Below are 26,617 nucleotides of genomic sequence, written 5' to 3'. Positions count from 1 at the left end.
CCCCCCATCAGAAATGTTGATTTTAATTAGGCCTAGGTGGGGCTCAAGCATCTGCTGTAACTGAGGCTTGCCAGGTGTTTCTAATGCACAGCCAGGTTTGAGAGTTTTGTAGAGAAAACTGTGAAGAAAAAGCCTGACATAAACACCAGCCAAACTGAATGTAAAAGAGAAGCAGTTACTGAATTATCCCAGAAACTTGGAAAGAAATCCCAGGACACAAGCACTGCTAAAAAATCACAAAGAGAATCCTGAAGACAGACACAGTAGTGCAGTTTGACCTTCATTTATTTATTATTATTATTTTGAGGGGTCTCAGTCCCTTGGCCAGGCTGGAGTGCAGTGGCACAATCTCTCTGGCTCACTGCAACCTCCTCTTCCTGGGTTCAATCGATTCTCCTGCCTCAGCCTCCCAAGTAGCTGGGATTACAGGCACGTGCCACAATGCTCAGCTAATTTCTGTACTTTTGGTAGAGACGGGGTTGCACCATGTTGGCCAGGCTGGTCTTGAACTCCTGACCTCAGGTGATCCACCTACCTCGGCCTCCCAAAGTCCTGGAATTGGAGGTATAAGCCACTGTGCCCCGCCACAGTTTGACCTTGAGAGAAACTCCTTTCCTTTCCTACACCTCGATTTTCTCCTCATTGAAACAATGATGCTGCCCTCATGTCACATGTTTGCCCTTTCAGACACACCCATGTTTCAATCCCATGTCCTGCCTGTCCTAGCTGCATGATGCTGGATAAGTCACTTCAACTTTGTAGTAGCTTCCTTATCAATAGTCTTCCTTATCGATAACAGAACTTTATCAGTAATAATAGCAACCTACTTCATGCAGTCATTGTAAGGATTAAACAAATAGATATTTACAAAGTATGGTGCACAATGTTTAGCACACAGTCACTGTCATGAGAACAGCTGTTCCCTGCCTCTTACCAAATAGCAATTGAAGAAACAGAAGGGCCGGGTGGGTCTGATGCGAATGGCAACATTCCCCTCTTCTCCAGGAGGCAGGACGTTGCCTTCATCATCCACAATCTGGCAGGGAGATCACAGAGGTGCATATATGAGTGTCTACACCCTGGGCCATTCCAGCAGCCCAGCCGCCTGTGCCAGCCAGGCCTGTGCATCTTTCTCCTCTTCACACCAGGCTTTGCCAGAAGTTGTGAGAGGCTGCTACCTGCACATCATAGGGTGGGGACGCCTTCCCCATGGATCCAGACTTGATTTTCATGCCTTTCGGATTGGCACAGATGACAACCTGGGGAGAAAACAGTACTGATAAAGGAGAGCGTTTCTACTCACTTCTTTACTGGGCCATGTCTTTCTCTCATCCTGACTGCTAACTCTCTCACCCTCTTCTTCCTCCACCCTCACTTTCTTCTTTCTTTCCCTTCTCCTCTCTCACTTTCTCTTTTCTTCTCCCCTTCTTTATTTTTTCTTCCTCCCTTACTCCTTTCTTTCCTTCCTTCCTTTACTCTTTCCTTTCTTTCTCCTTTTCTGTTTTCTTCCTTCCCTCCTTCATTTTTCTTTCTTTTTTTTTTTTTTTAAGACAGCCTCGCTGTTGTCACCCAGGCTGGAGTGCAGTGGCGTGATCTCTGCTCACTGAAACCTCTGCCTCCTGGGTTCATCCTAAGCCTCCTGAGTAGCTGGGATTATAGGTGTGTGCCACCACCCCCGGCTAATTTTTGTATTTTTAGTAGAGATGGGGTTTCACAATGTTGGTCAGATTGGTCTCGAACTCCTGACCTTGTGATCCACCTGTCTCGGCCTACTAAAGTGCTGGGATTACAGGTGTGAGCCACCATGCCCAGTTATCCTCCTTTTTTCCTTCCTTTCCCCCTTATTTCCTTCTCCATTTTCTTATCTCCTCCCTTCATCTTTCTTCCCTATTTCCTTTCTTCCTTCCTTTCTTTTCTTCTCTCTTTATTTCCTTTCTCCCTTCCTTCCTCATTGTCTTCCTTCTTTCTTGCCTTAATTTCTTTCTTTCTCTTTCTTTCTGTCTCTCTTTCTTTTTCTTTCTTTCATTCTTTCTTGTTTTCTTTCCATAGTCAACAAACATTTATGGGGTACTCCAATGAGCACTCAAACATAAAGAACTTAATGCATCTCTAAGCCAAAAGACTCAGTTGATCCCTAGATCTCTTCCTATATGACTATAGAGGACATTGCTTAGACTCAGTTGATCCCTAGATCTCTTCCTATATGGCTATAGAGGACGTTGCTTAGAATTTTGGACTCTGAACAGTGGCAGATGTAGGCTGTCTTGGTAGAGACAAACAATGCCCTCAGCAGTGAGGGCTGGCTTGCTGGTCATGATATAATTGTGAAAGTACTTTAAATTACCTTTTTAAACTTTTAAGAAATATGTATGTGTGTGTATGTGTGTGTTTAAATAGCTTTTTGGATACAAGTGTTTTTTTGTTACATGGATGAATTCTATAGCGGTGAATTCTGACATTTTAGTGCATCTGTCACCTGAGTAGTATACATTATACCCAATAGGCAGGTTTTTTTTAACCTCATTCCCCTCCTCCCCCTTATTCCTTCTGAGTCTCCAAAGTCTTTTATACCACTCTGTATGTCTTGCATCCTTATAGCTTAGCCCCTGCTTATAAGTGAGAACATACAGAAATCAAAAGGGAAGGAAAGCTGATGGAGTTTTGTTATCAGCTTCTCCCCTGGGGGCAGGGCAGTCCCTGAGTAGCTTCAGGGAGGTGACAGACAGGAGAGGTAGGAAGCTCTCAGGGGATATGAGGCAGCAACCTGGCCTCTCCATCACTCACCGTTTCAGACTGGCCATAGGCCTCGTACAGCTCCACACCAGTCTGGCGCTTCCACTTCTCCCTCACGTCAGGGTTGAGGGCCTCTCCTCCGGTTACACAGTGCCTCAGGCTCTGAAACTGGTACCTTGCTCAGGAGGGAAAACAAGGCCACCTATGTCAGGATCTTCATGGCACCCGCCCTCCAGTGCCACTGCCCAGATGCAAATACCCGCAGGCACTAGAAGGTAGATACCCCTGCATTTTAATCAGCTCTAAATGCACCCATCCTCTGGCTTCACAACCATAATCCTCATGGACAGATAATTTTTAAAAGATTCATCCTATCTGAGTTTGGGATAAAATCAGAAGCTCATATAATAGGTTTTGGCATAATATGGTGAGTTCCAGATGACAAGGCCAAAATAATTTAATTGGAAAAAAATGATTGATAATAAATTGGTTTGGACAGTGATCTGATTGAAAAAGATAAATCAATTAGAAATTGAAAAGATAGGCCAGGCACTGTGGCTCACACCTGTACTCCTAGCATTTTGGGAGGCCAAGGTGGGCAGATGGCTTGAGCTCAGGAGTTGAAGACCAGCCTGGGCAATATGGTGAAACCTTGTCTCTACCAAAAATACAAAAAATTAGCCAGGCTGGGGGCACATGCCTGTAGTCCCAGCTACTTGGGAGGCTGAGGAGGAAAACCGGAGCCTGAGAGATAGAGGCTGCAGTGAGCTGAGATTGCACCACTGCACTCCAGCCTGGGTGACAGAGTGAGAATTGAAAGAAGAGAAAGAGAGAAAGAAAGAAAGGAAGGAAGGAACGAAGGAAGAGAGAGAGAAAGGGAGAAAGAGAAAGAAGAGAAAGAAAGAAAAGATAACTGAAAAGACAGCTCTCTAAGAATCCCAAAATTCTGATGAATGGGCCAAAAATTCCTACAGATATTAATTATGTTGCAAAATGCCCTCTCTGTTCAACAAATCATCCAAACTGTTAAAAAAAATTAGTGATTGCAAGTACAGTTTCAATCCTGGGGGAGAGGGGAGATCAAATTGGTTTGATTAAGTTACTTAGTATTACCAAATAGCATTCAATGACATCGTTCTTGACAAGGTACTAGGAGCTTGCTTTCAGCTAAAATTATAATGTGGAGATGCACACATCAGAGCAATGAATGGGATGAATTTCTTACATTGTAGAAGAATTCCCCTTTAGATGCATATAAGAACTCCCTCTTTTTGGACACTTTGTGGGTAGATTCCTGTGACTAGGGATGATGAGACGGGAACAGGATGACTCAGGACTTGGGGGAGGACAAAAGAGGGAGAGCAGGTCAGGGTTGGAAGGTACTGAAGGACGGTGGGCCTCTGTCCATATGCCACAGCAGCTAGTCCTGTTCTGCCAGAAGATGTTGCTCTGGTTCCACCCAGGATGGAAACATCCTCAGCGTCTTGTCCCCTTCTCTTGGGTGCCCACTGGCATGATCTCAGAGAACAATTGGCTGGGGTTAGTCTGAGGAAGAGAGTTGGGGCATCCATACACCGTGGTGTGGGCTTGTTAGTTTTGCCAGACCTGAGGGCCCTGGCCACAAATCCTACTCCATAGGTGGCTAACAATTGTCCCATCATTTCTCTTGCCTCACAGAAGTAGCAGAGACGTTGCTGAGAGAATAGCCCATGGGTGTATGGTGTGCGGTGAAGCCTATCTCAGGTGCTAAAATTTCAGACTGCCTTAAATCTATTTGATTCCATATGGATACAAATTTTGGGGAGCCAGAAGCTTGTTCTTGAGGGGCATCTCAGACTGCCTTAAATCTATTTGATTCCATATGGATACAAATTTTGGGGAGCCAGAAGCTTGTTCTTGAGGGGCATCTGTGAGGTTTACCGGTATGTTGACTTGTCAATATGTATGCATGTATAAATGTGTGTGCAAGAGAGAGAGAGACAAAGACAGAAACAGAAAACATATATATAGAGAGACAGAGAGAGTTGGAATGAGAGGATAGTTGTATGTGTGTGTATACCCATGCTATATATTCATATACTTAGGCTCTCGAAGCACCAAACAGATGGACTGTACCTGGTCAGATCCTCCTGCACAAGCAGACGGAAGATGGTTGGGACACAGCAGAGGGTGGTTATCGGGAATGTGGAGAGAGTCTAGACAAAAACAAAGGGTGAAAGATGTCCTTAGAATCACTGGGGTGGGACCATGAAGATGGAGCCAAAGGCACTGCATCTTTATATTCTCACTACCAAAGCAGAGAAGTTGAAAACTGTGTGTGGTATCCAGCCTCCAAGATGGTGCCCAATGACCCCCCACTTCCTGACATTTGCACCTTTGGAGGAATCCCCTCTTCTGTCATACCAAAGCAGGTCTGTGACAGCAATGACATACTGCCGAGGTGACAAATACCACTTTCAAGATTCAGTTGTACAAAGACTATGGCTTTTGTCTTGGATGTTCTTACTCTCTCTCCCTTTCTTGGATCCTTTATTCTGGGGAAAGCAAGCCACCATGTTTTCAGTATGCTCAAGCCATCCTATGGACAGGTGCACACAGTGAGAAACTGGAGCCTCTAGCAAACAGCCAGTGAGAAATTGAAGTCGGCTAAAAACCACCAGTGAGCTTTTAAGTAATTTTCCAGCTTCAGTCAATCCTTAAGATGATTAAAGTCCTAGCTAATATCTTTTAAAAAATTATTGTGGTAAAATACGACATAAAATTTACCTGTTGGAATGCCTTTTAAGTGTATAGTCTGGTGGCATTAAATATTTCCAGTGTTGTGCCATTATCACTACCATCCACCTCCAGGACTATTTTTATCTTCTCAAACTTAAACTCTGTACACATTATACAATAATTTCCCATTATTCATTCCTCTAACTCCTGGCAAACACCATTGTACTTTCTGTCTCTATGAATTTGACTACTCTAGGTATCTCATGTAAGTGGAATCAAACAGTAATTGTCCTTGTATGACTGGTGTGTTTCACTTAGCATGATGTCCTCCAGGGTTATCCACATTATATCGTATAACAAGATGTCCTTCCTTTTTAAGGCTGGGTAATATTCCATTGCACATATATACCACATTTTGTTTATTCATTTATCTGTTGATGGAAACTTGTGTTGCTTTCACCTTTTAGTTGTTGCTAATGCTGCTACAAACATGAGCATACCTTGCTGACCTCTTGATTGCAACCTCATGAGAGATCCTACTCCCAACCCCCCTCATTAAGCTGCCTCCAGCTTCCTGACCATCAGAAACTGTGAGATAAATTCCTATTTTTTAAACTGCTAAGTTTGGGTATAATTTATTACATAGCAATAGGTAATGAAAACACTATGTCATAGCTGGGGGTAGTGCAAGGAGAAGGTTCATACATTGGCTGATCAAGCACTACATGGATAATGATGATGATGAGTTTGATCATGATGATAACAATCAATATGTGTTAAGAATCTACCAAATTTGGTCCACCATGCAATACCAGCTTACTCCTGCAAGAATGGTCATAATCAAAAAATTAAAAAAATATATATGTTGGCATGGATGCAGTGAACAAGGAACATTTCTACATTGCTGGTAGGAATGTAAACTAGTACAAAACAATGTAGAGATTCATTAAATAACTGAAAGTAGAACCACCATTTGATCTGGCAGTCCCACCACTGGATATCTAGCCAGAGGAAAAGAAGTCTTTATATGAAAAAGATACTTGAACATGCATGTTTGTAGCAGCACAGTTTGTAATTGCTATCTATCTATCTATCTATCTATCTATCTATCTATCTATCTATCTAATGGAATACTACTCAGCCATAAAAAGGAATGAATTAATGGTAGTCACAGGGACCTAGATGGATTGGAGACTATTATTCTAAGTGAAATAACTCAGGAATGGAAAACCAAACATTTTATGTTCTCCCTCATAAGCGGGAGCTTAGCTATGAGGATGCAAAGCTATAAGAATGACACGATGGACTTTGGGGACTTGGAGGAAAGGATGGGAAGGGAGCAAGGGTTAAAAGACTACAAATTGGTTGCAGTGAATACTGCTCAGGTGATGGGTGCACCAAAATCTTACAAATAACCAGTAAAGAACTTATAACCAAACACCACCGGTTTCCCAATAACCTATGAAAATAAATTTTTAAAAATCTACTATGGGCACCTAAGTGCCCATCAACAGATGAATGGATAAAGAAAATGTACATATACACAATGGAGGCAAAAAAAAAAAAAAAAAACCAAAAAGCAATGAGGTACTGTCATTTGCAACAACATGGGTAGAACTGGCAATCGTTATGTTAAATGAAATAAGTCAAACACAGAAAGACTAACTTCACAGGTTCTCACTTATTTGTAAGATTTAAAAGTCAAAACAATTGAACTCATGGAAATAGAGATTAGAAAGATGATTATCAGAGGCTGGGAAGGGTAGTGGGGGGCTGGGAGGAAGATGAGGATGGTTTGTTGGTACCAAAATAATAGAATGAATGAATAAGACCTGTTATTTGAAAGCACATCAACATGGCTATAGTCAATAATAACTTAATTGCACATTTAAAAATAACTAAAAGAGTATAATTAGATTGTAACACAAAAGATAAATGCTTGAGGGGATGGATACCTCATTCTCTATGATGTGATTTTCATGCATTGCATGCCTACATCAAAGCATCTCATGTACCCTATAAATATATAGGGTACATGAGATGCTTTGATGTAGGCATGCAATGCATGTATAAATTGGTGTATAAATATATACACCAATCTCCTCCCTCCCTATGAGAAGACCCTGGGAGGCTGAGCAGGAGTCACCAGGACTTTCTGCTTGGGCCAATTACTCATGTTAAGCACCATGGACAGTAGCATTTGGAGTTGAGGCACAGACTGATTTTGCCTAAGGGTTTGACAAATACCTAGAGTTTCGGCAAGAGCATAGGAAAGAAAGTGGTGGAGACAGGGACAACCCCCATGCAGGAGAAATAGAATATGCACAGGTTTGGATATCTAGGAATCTAGGTAGAATGTAGGCAATGATTGAAGAGAACCAGGTGGTCAGGAATCAGATTATGGAAGGCTGGGGAGCCACACCAAAGAAGCCTTAAATTCACTGATTCATGTGTTTTCTCCTGCAGCCTAGAATCTGTATCCCACTCATCTCACTTATACCCAACACATATGGGGGGGGTGTTGGTTTTTCTTCTTACATTCAGGATAACTTTGGCATCAACTCGGGGCAGCTCATGCACAAAAATGCAAGATCCATTAGGCCAGGCAGAGAAGAGAGTCCAGGCTGCCTTCACCCAGCCAGTGTCAGTCATGTTCCAGAAGATGTCCGATTCGGTCAAGGCCATCCACCGTCTGCCAAAAATTAGAGAATGTCAGCACCCTCGGCAATGATTCTACCTTTAAAAAAAGGATTGTATTATTTATATCACCTCATTTGGAACCCTGCCCACAGTGGGTACTCACTTATATTTGTTGTACCTGAACAAGAACCATTAGGCCAACTATTGTCTCAACAAGCATTTAGTAAGCATCTTCTATGTATCTATGCTCTAGGCTAAGAATACAGAAGCAAAAGAGTTTCCAAAAAAGTTCACAGTCCAGTGAATGTGATCTATAAGGGGAAAAAATTAACCTTAATATTGCACTAAGGTCATTTTATTTAGCCAACATTTATTTAGCACTTAGTCCAGACTTAGCATTAGGGATATAGAAAAGAATGACTAGTCTTGCTTTGATGGGCTTATAGTTAGGAAGTATAAATATCTAGGAGACCCCTGGAGAGCGTATTTTAATAGAGCTAAACATAAAGCCTTGTGCAATTACAGAGAATAGGACCTAACCCAGAGCAATGATGGAGATGGGCTTCTGAGAAATGCTCCATTAGAGGAGGTGACACTTGAGTTAGACATAAACAATGCACAGGGATTAAATAGGTGAGGCAGAGAACCAAGAGCATCCCAAGAATGGAAAGCAGTGTCTGAAAATGTGGAAGACAGAAAAGTGATCATGCCCTTGAATTCTGGGACACACGCACTACTGGTTCTCCTCCTTTTCGTTAGCTGTTCCCTCTCAGTCTCCTCTGCTAAGTCCTCCTGGTCTCCCCTTTCAGTGCAGAAATGCCTCAGGTACTCAGTCCTGAGACCCATTCTCTTTTCAGTTTATATTACAATTTGCTGATCTCATCCTATCTCATAGTATTAAATACCATTTTTACACTGATAAGTCCAGCATGAATCTTTCTCACTAACTTCAGACATGTATATCCAAATGCCCACTCAACATCTCCCCTTTTAACAACGGGATGGAAATGTCTAAGAAGCCTCTCAAATCGACAACTCCATAAATATACTCTGCTTTCTTCCCACCATACAGCTTATCCCACAGTTCTTCCCCCATCATTTAGTGCTTCCGGTTATTCAGGCCATTCCACTTAGAGCCATCTTTGACTTCTCCTTCTCATTCCACATTGAATCTGTCAGAAAGTCTTATTAAGTCTAGGTTGAAAATATATTCAGAATCTCATCGCTTCTCCTACTACTACTCCCCAACCATGCTTGCCTCTTAATGCACTGGTCATGTTGTTTACTTGTTTTCCCTACAGTTCACTGTCAACCCAACATCCTGAGTGAGGCTTTCAAAAAACATATTAGATTATGTCACTCCTCTGTTCAAAATATCCAATGCTTCTCAAAAAAAATCAAACATAGAATTACTACATGGTCCAGCAATTTCACTTCTGCATATATGAAAGAATTAAAAGCAGAGACTCAAACAGGTACTTGTACGCCAGTGTTCATAGCAACATTATTGACGATAGCTGTAATGTGGAAGCAACCCAAGTGTCTATCAACAGATGAACGGATTATTTAAAATGTGGTCTCTCCATACAATGGAATATTTTTCAGTCTTGGAAGAAAATTTTGACACATGCTACGACATGGATGAACCTTAAAAACATTATGCTAAGTGAAAGAAGCCAAATTGCAAAACAAAAGGACAGACTGCATGATGCCAATCACACGAAATACCTAGAGTATCAAATTCATAAAGATGAAAGGTAAAATAGAGGTTACCAGGGGCGAGGGGAGAGGGTAATGGGATGTTATTGTGTAATGGGGGCAGAGTTTTCATTTGGAAAGATAAAATAAATTCTGAAAATGGATGGTGATGATTGTTATACAACCGTGTGAATGTATTTAATGACATTAAACTGTACACTTAAAATGGTTAAAAGGGTACTACATATATATATATATATATATAAAGAGAGAGAGAGAGAGCGCCATGACTTAAAAAGAAACCTCCAATAGCTTTTCACCTCACTCAGAGTAAAATCCAGAACCATCAAGATCCTTCCCGAGCTGCCCCGTTGGCTCACTGACCTCAGCTCCTGAAACCTTCCCCCTCAAACCACCCCCTCCAGCCCACTCATCACTTTCTGTTCTTGGACCCTCTAGACAAGCTGCTCTGGTACCTTCCGCTGGCCACAAAACCCAGGCCGTAGCTGCTCTGGGAGTGCTCGACCATCTTGGGCGCCCCGGTTGTTCCGCTGGTGAAGTAGATGGCCAGCGGGTCTCGACTCTTTGTCCTCACGCAGTTGTGTTCTGTAGATGCCTCCCTGTAAAAGGTGAAAAATCTCGGTAGCACTACCATAGTAAAAATAGTAGCACCTATAACATGTATAACAACAATATAATATGACTACCATTTCATAATACCACGTGTGAGGTGCTGTGCTGAGAGGTCCGGCGTGGGTCATCTGCAACTGCCTCATGGGGTAGGTACTGTCATTGTAACCCTTTTGCAGACAAGGAAACTGAGGCTCAAAATGGTTAAATAACTCACTCAAAAGAGTCCATGCTTTCTTACCAAGGCATGAGGACTTTCTGGTAGAATACACACATGTCCATGTCTATAATTCTGCACAATTTAGGCACAATTTCCACCCCACCCCATTTATTATTATTAATAATAAATTTAATTATTAAATTTAATAATTTAGAACTGTTTTCTAAAGGTTTCCCCCAATATGGGGTTTTGAGATCTAGGTAATTCCCAAAGTTCTGTGATCTGGATAATCAGCTAATCCACTGGCTCTCAACCCTGGGTGTACCTTGAAGTTCTCTAGTGCATTTTTGGAAGAAACTTCCCTGTACCCACTCTGAACAAAATAAAATCAGAATCTTTGATGTTTTCTTAAATGCTTCTCAGGTAATTCTAATAACAACCAAAATTGAGAACCACTGATCTAGGCCCACCTGACAGCTCATCAAAATGGGCTTTTTTTTTTTTTTTTTTTGAGATGGAGTTTTGCTCTTGTTGCCCAGGCTGGAGTGTAATGGCACAATCTCAGCTCACCACAACCTCCGCCTCCTGAGTTCCAGCGATCCCCGCCTCAGCCTCGCAAGTAGCTGGGATTACAGGCATGTGCCACCAGGCCTGGCTAATTTTGTATATTTTAGTAGAGATGGGGTTTCTCCATGTTGGTCAGTCTGGTCTTGAAATCCTGACCTCAGGTGATCTGCCTGCCTCAGCCTCCCAAAGTACTGGGATTACAGGCATGAGCCACTGCACCCAACCCTATGGGCTGATTTTTGAAAACAGATCCCCACGGCTCTTGCTCAGCTATGTCTGGTTAAGAAGGTCAGATGTGAGGCCTTGTCATCTATTTGCAAAACAGCACCGAGGTGAATCTGATGCAGCCAGTCTGTGGGGTGAGCGTTTGTGACTCAATGGTTCAGGCGCCTGAGAGGTCCCTTTTGGGTTCTGGCTTCCAATCAGAACAAAGTCCCAAATTCTCAGATGGGTTTCCACCAGGTCCTTGCTCCAAGGCAAATGTGGTCTTGGCTCTGCCCAATCCTGACTTGACTACTTTTTAGCACCTTGGGCAAGTAACTTTAGTTTTCCAAGTCTCAGTTTCCTCATCTGTAAAACTGGGTTAAAGTGCACATTCTAATGTCCTTTTCAGGGATTAAATAAGACGATGCCTTATCCATTATGGTGTTCTGAACACCAAACACAATGCTTGTCACAAAATAGATGTTCATTAATTCTTCGTTACATGAATGAATGAAGGTGAGGGCTTATGTAGCACAGTATCGAGCAATACCCTAAGTACCCAATACATGGCCACTAATTTATTATTAAATGACCACCTGCTGTGTACTAAATGCACCATATAGGTTATTTCATATACTCTGGATTGTAGCTCTAATAACTACCACCACCATTGTAGAAGCATGAAGCACAGAAAAGCTGCTGACAAATCCAGCACTGACTGAATGAGTGACCTTGAACATTGAGATAGTGACCAGGATTACGCTCATGTCAGTCTGGCTGCCAATGGGAGAGTTCCTGTCTGATTCACTCTCTATGTGTGAAATCAGCAAAGATTTCATCTTTTGTTGCTTAAGGGGGAAATGGCTTCATTTTTCTGCTGTTCTCCTGGAGAGCCCCAGTTCACCGGAGGAGTTCCCTGAAGTTCAACCAGCCTGGCCGACTGCTCTCTGACACCAGCAGCTTGGTCTGGAGGGAGGGGCACTCAGCGCTGATGGCATCCACCCTTGGAGCTATGGAGTCACTGGTGATAATGGACTTGGCCCTGGATGCCTGCAGCCGGTACTTGAGGTCCTTCTCCATCAGCTGAGTGACACCCGGAATCATGACAGCCCCTGGCATAAAACAGAAGGGGATGTTGACTGGATAGCAGGAGAGGACTTGGGTATAGAAGTAAGAGATGAGGACAGGAAGGGGCTGGGGAGGGTTGGAATGCCTGAGCTAGAAGAGGTAATAATAATAACAATGAAATCCAAAATATTTATAAAGCATTTACATGTGCTAAGGACTTTTCTTTCTCCCTTCCTTCCTTCCTTCCTTCCTTCCTTCCTTCCTTCCTTCCTTCCTTCCTTCCTTTCTTTCTTTCTTTCTTTTCTTTCTTTTCTCTTTCTTTCCTTTTTCTTTCTTTTTTCCTTCCTTCCTTCTTCCTTCCTCCCTCCCTCCTCCCTCTCTCCCTTCCTCCCTCCCTCCCTCCTCCCTCTCTCTGTCTCCCTTTCCTTCCTTCCCTCCCTCCCTTCCTTCTTTCCTTCCATCCTTCTTTCTTCTTTCCAGTGTCTCACTCTGTCACCCCGGCTGGAGCAGAGTGCCGTGATCATGGCTCACTGCAGGCTCGACCTCCCAGGCTCAAGCAATTCTCCTGCCTCAGCCTCCCGAGCCTAGGACTACAGGTGTGTGTCACCATGCCCAGTTAATTTTTAAATTATTTTATAGAGACAGGGTTTCCCCATGTTGTCCAGGCTGGTCTCCAGCTCCTGGGCTCAAACAATCTACTTGTCTCAGCCTCTCAAAATGCTTGTATTACAGACGTGAGCCACTGCACCCAGCTACATGCATTATTTCAACTGATTCTCACAGCCCCAAGAAGTAGATCCAATTATTATACCCATCTTGTAAAACTAAAATTTTAAGACTTACATCTTTATGCCTTAAATCAATTAAATAACATGACCAAGATCATGACCAAGATAACATAACTAATATGTTTAGAGCTGGCATTGTGAAGCCAGGCAGTGGTGAACCTAAGTGTCTTAAGATCTTGACCATGGTATTATATTCCCTTAGAGATTACCTACTGCAATTGTTTCCCATGCCTTTTAAACAAAATGCTACAATGAATCCTAATCATCATGTGGGTGTGTGTTGCTTGTGGCAATAAGGGAGGTGTAGCAGGTGGGGGCTCCAGGACCCACAACCAAAGCCACTCTGATGGTAGCTCAGTCCAATCTCCTCTTAAAAAAAAGAAGAGTGAGGAAGCAGAAATCAGGGACGAATTTTGACAAATTAAAATTTTAATTGGATACTTGAAAACCACTTTATTGACACAGAATGCAGATTATAAGCATTCCATTGAGCACAACACTCTCACTTCACAGATGAGAAAAAAGAGGTACTAAAAGAATCAGTGATCCCACCACAGCCAGATGGTGAGGACAAAAGACAAAACAGAACCCATCTCCAGCAGCATAGTAGGCATGCGTCACCACGCCCGGCTAATTTTTTGTATTTTAGTAGAGATGGGGTTTCACCTCATTGGCCAGGATGGTCTCTGTCTCCTGACTTTGTGATCCGCCCGCCTCAGTCTCCCAGAGTGCTGGGATTACAGGCCTGAGCCACCGTGCCAGACCTATTTTGTTTTTTTCTAGATGTCTGTTCCAACCAGAGTTGTGGTTTTGGTGCCTTAGAGGCTGAGTTTGAGTGTGAGGCTGGAGCAGATGGATAGTCAAGGCTGTCAGCGAGAGGAAGCGGCCAGACCCCACAGACGGAAGTGAAGTGACAAATGTGTATCAGAACAGGGTCATTCGAGGATGTTGGGGCATCTAACCTGAATATCTTCTGAAACATCAGAGTGAATGCTAGACTTGGCGTGGCAACATGGGACATGGCTTTGAGTTATTTTATTTAGTCATTAAAAGAATAATTGAGCCTATGTAATTGGAGGAACTTGGGAAATTTAGGTAACGTGGAAAAAATACTACAAAGGGACATTTTGATCATGGAAATTGTTTGACATGGTGCCTGGCACACAGCAGGTACCCAAGAAAAGCATACGGACTTCTTACACCTTGGCCCTCATTTAATCATAGTCATGGCAGAACGTGGATAACTCTCCAAACCTGTGTGCCTATTTCATTTCCTTAGAGCTGAATATGCTATAATGGTGCTTACTTTTATATATTTTGCAAAAATATATGAAAATAAAATGTAAGTTTCTGCCTCTTTTTTGACAGTCCATTCACAAAATGGTTGTGTCATGCTTGTTCATGTAGAAAGGTTAGATCCCTGATGTAAGCTTGTACTGCACTGTTTTGCAAACATTATTTGTGCAAACACCTGTCTTTCAAGTAGACTGCTCTATGGGCACACCTAAGATCACAACTGAAAGGGAATAGACAACATTCTAAGTGGTCAAAAGTTGCTGGGTGATGGAGAAGCCATCTCTCCACCTTAAGTAGTTGTCTCATTTTGAAATCAGCCTAAAATCCCTCACCTTCTGAATAAGTGCATGACCACTTATTCACTCAGCATCAGCGGAGGCTTGCTAGGATCACTGTGGCCTCTTGCCTCCTCTGTTTCTCTGCTGAAGGAACCATTCTAATAAGATAATGTTTCACTGCCCTGGACATTCATGACAACAGGAGGACCTGTCCACCCGACCTCCTGCAAGGGATAATATCACTGGTTCTTTTATTTCATCTTTATCTTCCTTCCTTTGGGAGCTGGATGATGCTGTGATACTGAGAGTCATAAAGTCTAAGAGTGAAACTAACATAGATTGGTTATAAAAGTCCCTCATCTATAACTGCATTGTCCAGGTAAAATTCTAGCAACTAAAGCAAGGCTCCCAAACCACAACCAGCAGAAAATATACTTCGTTTGTCCCAGTCAGGACTTTTTAAAATGATAGATGCTAACATTAAAAGATAGGAGGATTTTTCATAAAAATTCAGAGTTTTCTGTTACAAATCAGAAGTTCTGATAACACTGGTACTCATTCTCTCATGGTAACATTTGATTGGAGTGGAGAAGTAGCAAGCCCATTTAATAAAGCATGTGATCTCCAGTTTGCTGCAGTCCTCACCACTCCCTGCTGCCTTTCACTGGCCTGCTTTTATCAATTACATCACCGTGTGGCCCCTATTATACAATCAAGTCTGTGATTGTTGGGCAAATAGTAAACACAACTCTACATAGAGTTTATTTTTGCTCCATCTTCAGGACCCTGTAGACACTGCAAAGCTCTGGCAGGTTGTGTCTGTCCCCCAGCTGAAATTCCCAGACCTGCTTACTGACCTGTCCGCATACAAGCCACGCTGACCAGCCACCACTCCGGGATCCTTGGGAGTACCACCATCATTCTGTCCCCAGGCTGCAGGCCGCATACACCCCCTAGCACATTGGCTGCCTTCCTGGACTGCTTCCCCAGCTCCTCAAAGCTCCACTTGACCTCTGCTCCTGTGCCATTGACCCACCAGAAGGCAGGATTCCGGGGGCGGTGTCCAGCCTAGATGGCGGTGCAGGTAGAAAAAAAAATAGATGCAATTCATTGAGAATTTTTGTTTTCTTGTTGTTTTTGAATGTTTTATAATCATTAATATAAAAATTCACAGGGTTCAAAAAGCAAAGCAATGTGGAAAGACATGCATTGAAAAGGCTTGCTCCCCTCCTTGTACTTATCTGCCGGCTCTCCTCTTCCTCTGCCTCAGTGAGTAAACAATTTTATTACTTTTTTGTATAGCCTTCCAGAGTTTCTTTAGGCAAACACAAGCATATATATTTTTTCTACTATCTTTTTAATGCAAAAGGTAGCACATGATTTGCACTGTCTTCTGTTTTTCCCTTTTTTATTGAAATATAATTCAGGTATCATAAAAATTACCATTTTAAAGTGCACAACCCACTGGTTCTTAGTATATTCACAAGATTGTGTAACCATCACCATTCTCTAATTCCAGAATATTTTTATTGCCACAAAAAGAGACACTGTACAAATTAGCAGTCCCTCCCTATTCCCTCCTCCTCTGGCTCCTGGCTACCAGTTATCTGCTTTCTTTCTCTATGGATTTGAATCTTCTGGATATTTCATATGAATGTAATCATACAACGTGTAGCTTTATGTCTGGTTTCTTTCGCTTCGTACAATGCTTTCGAGATTTATCTGCATCACAGCATGAATTAGTTTTACTTTGTTTTGATTGCTGAATAATATTTCACTGTATAGATAGACTACATTTTGTTTATCCATTCATCAGTTGATAGACGTCAGGGTTGGTGCCACGTTTTGGCTATTATAAATAAAATTGCCATGAGGATTTATGTTCAAGTTTTTGTGTGAGCACGTTTTCTATTGTCTCGGACACATACTTAGTAGCAAAATTCCTGGGTCAGTATTTTAATAACTCTATGTTAACTTTTGGAGGAAGTGCCAAACTGTTTCCCACAGCACTGCACCATTTTATATTTCCATCCAGCCATGTCAGAGGGTTCTAATTCTCTGCACCCTCCCCAACACTTGTTACTGTACCTTTTTGTTGGTTTTTGTTTTTTTGGTTTTAGCCATGCCACTGGTTATGAAGTGGTATCTCCTTGTGGCTAGGATTTGCATTTCCCTAGTGAGTAAAGATGTTAAGCATCGTTTCATGTGTCTATTGGGTATTTGTTTATATTCTTTAAAGAACTGTCTATTCAGATTCTTAGCCCATATTTTAATTGGGTTATTTGTCTTTTAACTGTTGAACTTGAGTTCTTTATGTATGGTAGATACTAGACTCTTACTCAATATGTGATTTGCAAATATTTTCTCCTATTCTGTGAGCTGTCTTTTTTTTTTTTTTTTTTTTTTTTTTTGAGACAGTCCCCACTCTGTTGCCCAGGCTAGAGTGCAGTGGCATGATCTTGACTCACTGCAACCTTCGCCTTCCTGGGTTCAAGCAATTCTGTCTCAGCCTCCTGAGTTGCTGAGACTATAGGTGCATGCCACCATGCCTGTCTAATTTTTTCTTTTTTGTATTTTTAGTAGAGACAGGGTTTCACCATATTGGTCAGGCTGGTCTCAAACTTCTGGCCTCAGGTAATCCACCCTCCTTGGCTTCCCAAAGTGCTGTGATTACAGGTGTGAGCCACTGCACCTGGCCTGTCTTTTTATGTTGATAAACAAATAGCATTAATTTTCATGAAGTCCAATTATTCTATTTTTTCTTTTGTTGCTTTTGTTTTAGAAACCATTGCCTAATTAGAGGTCACAAAGATATACTCCCATGTTTTCTTCTAAAAACCTTCTTATACTTTTTGTTTCTTCATTTAGGTCTTTGATATATTTTGAGTTAATTTTTATATTTAGTGTCAGGTAGGAGACTCAATAAATTCTTTTGCTTGTGAACATCCAGTTGTGCCAGCATCATTAGTTGGAAAGACAGTTATTTCGCCCATTTAATTGTCTTGATATTCTTGTTGAAAATCAATTTACCATAGATTTGTGGATTTATTTACAAACTCTGAATTCTCCCCTATTTCTCCAAGTCTATCCTAATGCCAGTGCCACATTGTCTTGGTTACTGTAATTTTGCAGTAGATAGTAGACTTGAAATAGAAAAGTGTGAGTCTTTTTTGTTTTTTATTTATTTATTTTGTTTTGTTTTTTCAAGATTGTTTTGGTCGCCATGGGCTCTTGCATTTCCGTAGAAGTTTTTGAATCAGATTGTCTATTTCTGTAAACAAGTCTCCTAGGATTTTGATAAAGTTTACATAAAATGTGCCGATCAATTTGGAGTACGTTTTCATCTTAACAATATTAACTCTTCTAATCCATGAGCATGGGATGTATTTATTTGTTTATGTCTTTCCCGTCCCAGTTTATTTCAGCAATGTTTTGTCATTTTCCGTGTACAAACCTTATACTTCTTTGGTTAAATTTATTTATATGTATTTCATTCTTTTTGATGCTTTTTAGTAAATCATATTATTTGTTAACTCCATTTTTATTGCTCCTTATAATAAAAAAACACACAGCCTTACTTAGGTGTGCTGATTTCTAGATTTCTAGGAATACAATGGAATTTTTAAAGACTCCCATAGACATTACCTTCTGCAGCTTTTCTTTTTTTACTCTTCAGTGAGTGTGGTGTTTGTCCCTACTGTTGTCTATCACCATAGACAACAATGAAGCTAAAACATTTGCCTGTAACTGTTTTGGGCAGAGACTCCTACAGAAAAAGATTTTCTTGTTGGTTAATCTTCAAGTTAGTTCAAATACAGTATTACAAGTAGGGTCTTCCAAAGAACCAACGGGCTGCTCAAATAAGAACAATTCTTCATTAGTGAAGCTTTGAGAAAACTCCAGCTCTATTCCGGCCCCTCTGATGGTTGTCATGATGCACCAGAAATGGGGGCTGTTATTTTTCAAGGCTACCACATAGCTGCAAAGTCCTTATTCTACCATTTTTTCCTGACCTAATCCTGCTTGTTTGTTTTTATTATTAGGAGAAGTCTTCTAAGGATGCGACTAGTATGGCAAAAAGAGCTCAGATTTTGTAGGCCATCAGGAATGGATCATCCTGGCTTTATCTCTTACCTGCACTTTTCATTTAACTCTCACTATAATTCTGAGTAGCATATGGAATGACTACCATTTTGCAGATGAGGAAGCTGAGATCTAAAGAACTTAGGGCAAGGTCACACTTCAAGTACATGGATGAACAATGTCTATCTGACTGCAAAGCCTGTTTATAAGTCTCAGTCATCCTCATACCACCTTGATAAATTTCACTATATCTGCTGACATTTAATTTTACTGTATCTACTAACAATGTCATTTACTTCATATTTTTTCTTTAAACAACCTCATCTTAAAATTAACATGAATACAATTCTTTGAATTAAATTTTATATTTCCCTATTATAAATAGTTAGTATAATGTAACACAAATAAAAGATAACCATGAAATATAGAGAGAGACCCAACAAACACATATATAAGGAAAAATAAAGAAGAAAGCAGATGCATGGAGACACACAAAGAAATCAGGATTATCTTATTTAATTTTGTGTATCTGTTGTGATCTACAAAAAGCTTTGAGCCTGAGCCCTATTCTTTCCTTATTTTATTTTATTTTTTGAGATGGAGTCTCACTCTGTTGCCTAGGCTGAAGTGCAGAATAGAATGTGAAATAGAATCTAAAATAGAATGTGAGCCACCTGTGCAATTTACATCTGAGCTTACTGCAACCTCTGCCTCCCGATTTCAAGTGATTCTCGTGCCTCAGCCTCCCAAGTAGCTGGGACTACAGGTACGTGCCACCAGGTCTGGCTATTTTTTTCGTATTTTTAGTAGAGATGGTGTTTCACCATTTGGCCGGCTGGTCTTGAACTCCTGACCTCAGGTGATACACTCACCTCGGCATTCCAAAGTGCTGGGATTACAGGCATGAGTCACCACACCCAGCCTTCTTTCCATGCACTTGCATGACAGTGAGAGAGAGACATCAAAGATAGAGTAGCAGCAAAACAAAACTTCCTCCTTCACATGATGAATGACCTGAAGGGAATTGGAAGGGACATAACTGTCTCACTGTGTGAGACACTTCAAAGAGGAAACAAGCATGTCTAAGGCTCACAACACTGACTCAGAATTTTTTTCCCTAAGTCTTAAATGCTAACACTTTACATTTTAGAACTAGCAAAATTCCCAGGTCCAAATTTCCTCATCAGCATGTCTTGGAGTCTTGAGTCTCACTGGGGTACCTGAGGTCAGCCTCAGATGCCCCAGATGGACTCTAGGACAGAGTAGTAGGCTTCACCTTTTCCAGCCGACTCCACACATCTAGCACATCATGGGCAAAGTTGAAGTACTCAGGCACCGGCTGCCTTCCCAGGCTTATGGCTTCCCAGGTGGCCACGATCTTCTGAGGAACAGGTAGTGGTGCCGGCTGCCCACGAGACCCACAGAATCCCCGGGAGCTCCTGAGTGCCTGGAGGACGAGGTGGCTCAGCCATGGTCTCATGCAGTCGCCTTCTGTCTGTCACCAAAGAGACGAGAGAGGGCATTGTCATAAATGCTGAGCTTTGGGGACAATGCTGAAGTTAGGAGAAAACTGTGGTAGTGCTAACAGTGACTGCGGTCCCTATCGACTTGTAGAACAAATGCTCCACCGTCAGTCTCAGTTCTGCTGTGTGATGGTCATTTCTCCCCTTTGACCCTGAGGTCCATCTTTTTTGACCTCTCACTGGCTGTGTGTCTCTGGGTCTGAGGTCAGAATTCAGAGCCCACTTCTCAAGGCTCAGTACTTCAAAGGGAATCCCTCAAAAAGCCTTTGGCCAATCCTGAACAGACCTTACAAAGCTGAAGACAGCTTTAGAGCAGCACTGTCCAATAGAAATAGAATGTGGCCTGGTGTGGTGGCTCACACCTGTAATCCCAGCACTTCGGGAGGCCGAGGCAAGTAGATCACAAGGCCAAGAGATCGAGACCATCCTGGCTAACATGGTGAAAACCCATCTCTACTAAAAATACAAAAATTAGCTGGGCATGGTGGTGCATGCCTGTAGTCCCAGCTACTTGGGAGGCTGAGGCAGGGGAATTGCTTGAACCTGGGAGGTGGAGGTTGCAGTGAGCCGAGATTGCACCACTGCACTCCAGCCTGGTGACAGAGCGAGACTCTGCCTCAAAACAAAAAACAAAAACAAAAGAATGTGAGCCACCTGTGCAATTTACAATGTTCTAGTACTTCTTAATAGTACTTTTCTTAATAGAAAAGCAGAAACAGATGAGATTAATTATAATAACACATATTATTTAACCAGAGAGAGCCAAAGTATGATCATTTCAATGCATAGTCAACAGAAGAATAAATTGTTAAAGAGATATTTTACATACTTTTTTTTTGGTGGTACATCCTTAAAATCTGATATAGATTTTACCCTTACAAGCAATCTCAATTTGAACTAGCCACACTTCAAGTTCTCAAAAGCCACAAGTGGCTGATCTATGGCATGATGTGCTTTTAGTGTCTTTTAATTTTTTTTATTTAATTTTATTATTTTTTAAATTTTCATTATTGTTATTTTTGAGACAGATTCTCACTCTGTTGCTCAGGCTAGAGTACAGTGGTGCTATCAAAGGTCACCGCAGCCTCGAACTCCTGGGCTCAAGCAGGCCTTCCACCCCAGCCTTCCTAGTAGCTGGGACTACAGATACTAGCCATCACGTATGGCTAACTTTTAAAAAGCTTTTGTAGAAACAGGATCTCACTCTGTTGCCCAGGCAGTACCTGAACCCCTGGCCTCAAGCAATCCTCCCAACTTGGCCTCCTAAGTGCTGGGATTACAGATGTGAGCCACTGTGCCCAGCCCAGTTTTGATGTCTTGCTACTCAAAGTGTGATCTTCAGACCAGCAGATGGGGCCCCACCCTACACTTATAGAATTAGAATCTGCAAGTTAACAGGATCTTCAGATGGGTCATACGCACGTTAAAGTTTGAGAGGCACTGGCCTGCGAGCTGCATGTGTCCTGTTTCAGTTTCCTTGCATTAGTAATAATAATAACAAAATATGGTAATAACAACCAACAATAAAAACATGGTACAACAAGAAAAATCGTAACAGCTACAGTCTTTTGAAGGTCTACTGTGTACCAAGCAATTTAAAAGGGCTCATAGGCATTCTTTCATTAAATCTTTATAACAACTCTATGCTGTAAATGCTATTTTCTCCATTTATGGATAAAGAAAGTGAGGCTTACAGGGAAAAAGTGACTTTCAGTTTTCACCTCCCAGAAAAGCATAGGTTTCGGTTTCTGGAGTGGCCAACAGGTCTAGGACTGCAGCCTCAGAGACTTCCTTTCTCTGACCCACCTCTCTCGCCCCTTGCCTCTCCTGAACTCTGCCAAAGCCTCTTCCTCAGTCTCCCACCCCTGGATTCCTCAGGCAACTTGACAGCTGATAATTTAGAATGCCCAGGCCTTCTTTCCATCCCCCAACACCATTTCAGACACCGCTTCCTGGTTTAATCAGCAAAGGCCTGAGAAGCAGCTGACACCTTTGGCTGAAAAACCTCTTTCCAAATTACCTTGTTCCTGAATCAAAGTAATGCAAAAGGCCTCTTTTCTGCTTCAGCTGAGCGGAGCAGGCCTGAAAGACTGTAAACACTTTGCTTCCTCAGAAAACAAGTTGCCAATTGAGCCTCCCACAGTGAACTTCAGCCCCAAATTCCTCCGAGAGAAGGCAGAGCCAAAAGCCAGCAGCCGACACAGAGGCTTCAACTGGGCAGGGTACATTGAGCCAGTGAGAACCGCCCCCTGCCAAGTTTTCTCAGTACTCACAGTGGCTGGAAGATCAGATCTCAACTGTCATGCCTGCTGGGTGTACCCAAACTGGTAGATGTATTCCCTAACAATTCAAGTCACCATCTAATCAGAAAAGCAATAGGAAGTTTATTAGGTTTTAACAGGAAAGGTGCAATAGTGATAAAATATAAGTCGGACTGTTTCTTTTCTGCTTAGAACCCTCCAGTAGATACACAGAGAACAGAGGACTGGTTCCAGGGAATGGCTCTAAGGCATCCTTTGAAGTCATAGAATTGTTCTCAATTTGGATTGTGGTCATGACTGCACAACTCTGTAAATTTACTACAAAAAATAGTTAATAATATATAATATTATACATAAATACTATAAATAATAATAGTTAAAAATAGTTAATAATAATTGTATACTGCTAAAAGAAGTTTTTTGGGTTTTTGTTTGTTTGTTTGCCTGTTTTTTGAGACAGCCTCTCATTCTGTCACCCAGGGTTGGAGTGCAGTGATGCAATCTTGACTCACTGCAACCTCCACCTCCTGAGTTCAAGCTGTCTTCCCACCTCAGCCTCCCAAGTAGCTGGGACTACAGACACACACCACCACGCCAGGCTAATTTTTGTATTTTTTGGTAGAGATGGGGTTTCAACAACATGTTGGCCAGGTTGGTCTCGAACTCCTGACCTCAAGTGATCTGCCCGCTTTGACCTACCAAAATGCTGGGATTACAGGTGTGAGCCACTGCACCTGTCTACAGCTCCCTGTCTCACTCATAGTCCAAGCCAAAGTCCTAACAATTGCATACAGGCTCCCACAGGAATTCCTGAGAGCTTTTTCTCCTCTAACCTCCTGGCTAACTCTGCTCCAGCCATACTGGTCTTTTTTTTGTTTGTTCTCTGAAGTTCTTTTAAAATTATTTTTAATTTTTGTGGGTACATAGTAGATATATATATTTATGGGCTACATGAGATATTCTGATACAGGCATGCAATACATTAGAACCTCATAAGGGTAAATGGGGTATCCATCACCTCAAGCCTTTATCCTTTGTGTTAGAAACAATCCAATTATACTATTGTAGTTATTTTAAGTGTACAGTTAAATTATTTTTGATGATAGACATCCTATTGTGCTAGAAAATACTAGGCTGTGTTCATTCCTTCTAACTACTTTTTTGTATCCATTAACCACCCCCACTTCTCCTCAAACTCCCTGCAACACTTTCCAGCCTCTGGCAACCATCTTCCTACTCTCTCTCTGAGTTCAATTGTTTTACTGTTTAGCTCCCACAAGTAAGAGAGAACACGCAATGTTAGTCTTTCTATGCTTGGCTTTTTTCACTTACTGTAGTGACGTCCGGTTCCATCCATGTTGTTACAAATGACAGGGTTAGGGGTGTCCTACAGAGAGGATGCCGAGCCATTAACTGCCTATCTTTGCAGTGATTCCAACATCACACTGGATGTTTATCCATCACTGTATGTTGTTTCCTGTGACTCTGTCTTATTTCTTGGCCAGGCTAGTTTGGCCCATTTCCATGCAAGCAGCTCCTCTCCCTTGCCACCAAGCTTGGCAACAGGGAACTATCTTCTGGGCTCTCAATGTCCACTTGCTCAGTGTTCAGTCCTCTACTGCGACCCAAGACACAACCTCATCTCTGACTCTCCAGCCAGATCTAAAGACACAATCTTTACTCTCAGAGGGGTGAATGGACTGATGGACATTATCTATTTTTCCAGCAGTGTAATCTCAATATCACGACTCTTTATCAGTACTTTTTTAAAGAATGTTTAATCATAAGACCTGGCAAATGTTTTATAAATGTTCAGTGAAATAACTGGATACACTTGATATACAATTTTATTTTTTAAAAGTATATATTAATCCCATACATAACAAAATATGAATGTTTTCTCTAAGATGATGTACAATTTTAATAAACTCAGTTTTTCTATGTGTTCTATGTTTTATAAATTAAATCCTGTTCTTTTCTAATCAGAAAGAAATTAATGTTATTTTATAAAAAGAAGCTTTAAGCCAAACACAGTGGCTCATGTCTGTAATCCCCACACTTTGGGAGGCCAAGATGGGCGGATCAGCTGAGGTCAGGCGTTTGAGACCAGCTTGGCCAACGTGCTGAAACCCCATCTCTACTAAAAATACAAAAATTAGCCGGGTATGGTGGCACGTGCCTGTAATCCCAGCTACTCGAGAGGCTGAGGCAGGAGGATTGCTTGAACTCAGGGACAGAGGTTGCAGTGAGCCAAGATCATGCCACTGCACTCCAGCCTGGGCAAAAGAGCAAGACTCTGTCTCAAATAATAAAAAAAAAGAAGCTGTAATGGTAAATGAGTATCATCAGGAAAGTGTCTATGTTATGTCAAGAAACAACTAACTGCAAGAGTGAAGGAAAATGAAGGTAGGCTATTTGGAGTGATAAGCCAAGTGTTTTAGTTTGTGACTAAAAGTTGACAAATGTGAAAGATGTCAAAATAATATATACCAGAGTAGATTGTTGATTTGTACATGGGGAAGAAAAGAGTCAAACATACCTCAGGAATTATTTGCAAACACAGCATCCAGAAAAGGGATAATTGGCCAGAAAAGTTGAAAGGGACATGATGAGTTCAAATTAAGACATTCAGGTATTCAGTGAGTATGGTTCAACCAAGAAGAGCTTTTCCAATAGGCAGATGGAAAACGGTCTTAATAGTAAATGCAATCAGTTGATCAAATCCAGGGGAGTAAATGAGGGAGTAACTTATAAAGGGGAATATTTGAACTCATGCATTTAAACAAGCTAACAAAAGTATAGAAGTTAAGTATGGAAAGTGAAGAGCAGAACCAGTTAACAGTAGCTCCCGCCTGTAATCCCAGCACTTTGGGAAGACGAGGCAGGTAGATCATTTGAGGTCAGGAGTTTGAGACCAACTTTACTAACATGGTGAAACCCTGTCTCTACTAAAAATACAAAAATTAGCTGCTGTCATGGCACCCACGTGTACTCCCAGCTACTTGGGAGGCTGAGACAGGAGAATCGCTTGAAACCTGGAGGGGAAGGCTATAATGAGTGAACATCAAGCCACTACACTGTCTCAAAAAAAAAAAAAAAAAAAAAAAAGGAAAAAAAGAAAGAAAAAAAGAAAAAAAAGAGAAGAGCAAAGTGCTATGACTAAAACCCACAGATGTTAAAATTTAGTGAAATAAATGTGAATCATCTTCATCAGTATTTAATAAGAGTTGGGCAGCAGATAGCCAAAGGCTGCAAACTCTGATAATAGTAATGATGATAATAATCTCAACAACCTTTTCTTTATTCATTTGACAAGTATTTATTGAGTACCTGTCACCTGGTAAGCAAAGTAAATTATGTGGAATTTAGGAGATAATTAATGCTATGAAGAAAAATAAAACCTGGAAGGGTGGTGAGTGTTGGAAATAAATGCTTAGTGCCACAAAGAAAAATTAGCACTGAGACAAAGGATATTTCAGCAACACAATTTTTACTTCCTGGACTGCAGGAAGGGTAATCTTGCTAGCCATCTTGCCACAAGAGTACAATGAACAAAGGAAAACGCACACATTTATTTCTTACACATTTGGGGTTGTCCTTGCTACTGTGTCTGATTTCCTTTGGCTGGAGCCAGACCTCACAATGTAAACTAAAACCTGATTGGGTAACAACTTAAAACTTTTCTAAACAGGTAAAAGCAATAGAGAGCTGGGATGTGCCTGTGGGCACATCTAGCACAGATAACTTGGTTAAAGTACGAGGAGGTAAAATGTACTACGTGCCTGTAAGCATGGCATGTTTAACAGCTACATAGGATAGGTCTTAACAAAGTTATTAGTGCACTTATTCTTTAACAAGAAAGAAAACTTTAAAAAGGAACTTTTCTACTTCCCACAATAAAGAATGCCTGAGAGGGGGATGGGGCACTTACCAGTTTAAACAAAGTGGCCAGGAAAGGCCCAACTGTGGA

General features: G+C 41.5%; 2 protein-coding genes across 3 annotated transcripts in view; one reads left to right on the top strand and one right to left on the bottom strand.

Moving 5' to 3' along the window:
- Positions 1-22,598, bottom strand: part of LOC116526519 (acyl-coenzyme A synthetase ACSM5, mitochondrial-like) — a 36,759-nt gene extending 14,161 nt beyond the window's left edge. Inside the window, 10 exon segments of the mRNA XM_032242857.1 lie at positions 935-1,036; positions 1,179-1,259; positions 2,785-2,908; positions 4,849-4,928; positions 7,990-8,143; positions 10,266-10,409; positions 12,255-12,462; positions 15,638-15,848; positions 20,140-20,358; positions 22,407-22,598. Of these exon segments, the coding sequence (XP_032098748.1) occupies positions 935-1,036; positions 1,179-1,259; positions 2,785-2,908; positions 4,849-4,928; positions 7,990-8,143; positions 10,266-10,409; positions 12,255-12,462; positions 15,638-15,848; positions 20,140-20,343 (1,308 nt within the window). The 5' untranslated portion in view covers positions 20,344-20,358; positions 22,407-22,598.
- PDILT (protein disulfide isomerase like, testis expressed) overlaps positions 15,938-26,617 on the top strand; it is a 55,627-nt gene continuing 44,947 nt past the window's right edge. The window contains exon 1 of one of the 2 annotated variants that reach the window (XM_032242852.1): positions 15,938-16,049. The gene's annotated coding sequence lies outside the window, so the exon portion shown is untranslated. The remainder of the gene's footprint in view (positions 16,050-26,617) is intronic. The other variant, XM_032242853.1, reaches the window with a different exon arrangement.

This window comes from Sapajus apella, unplaced genomic scaffold (genome assembly GCF_009761245.1).
Source record: "Sapajus apella isolate SASKATOON/1434 unplaced genomic scaffold, GSC_monkey_1.0 scaffold51, whole genome shotgun sequence".
Lineage (NCBI taxonomy): Eukaryota > Metazoa > Chordata > Mammalia > Primates > Cebidae > Sapajus > Sapajus apella.
Note: the sequence above shows the minus strand (reverse complement) of the source record. Positions and strands in the feature narration are given on the sequence as shown.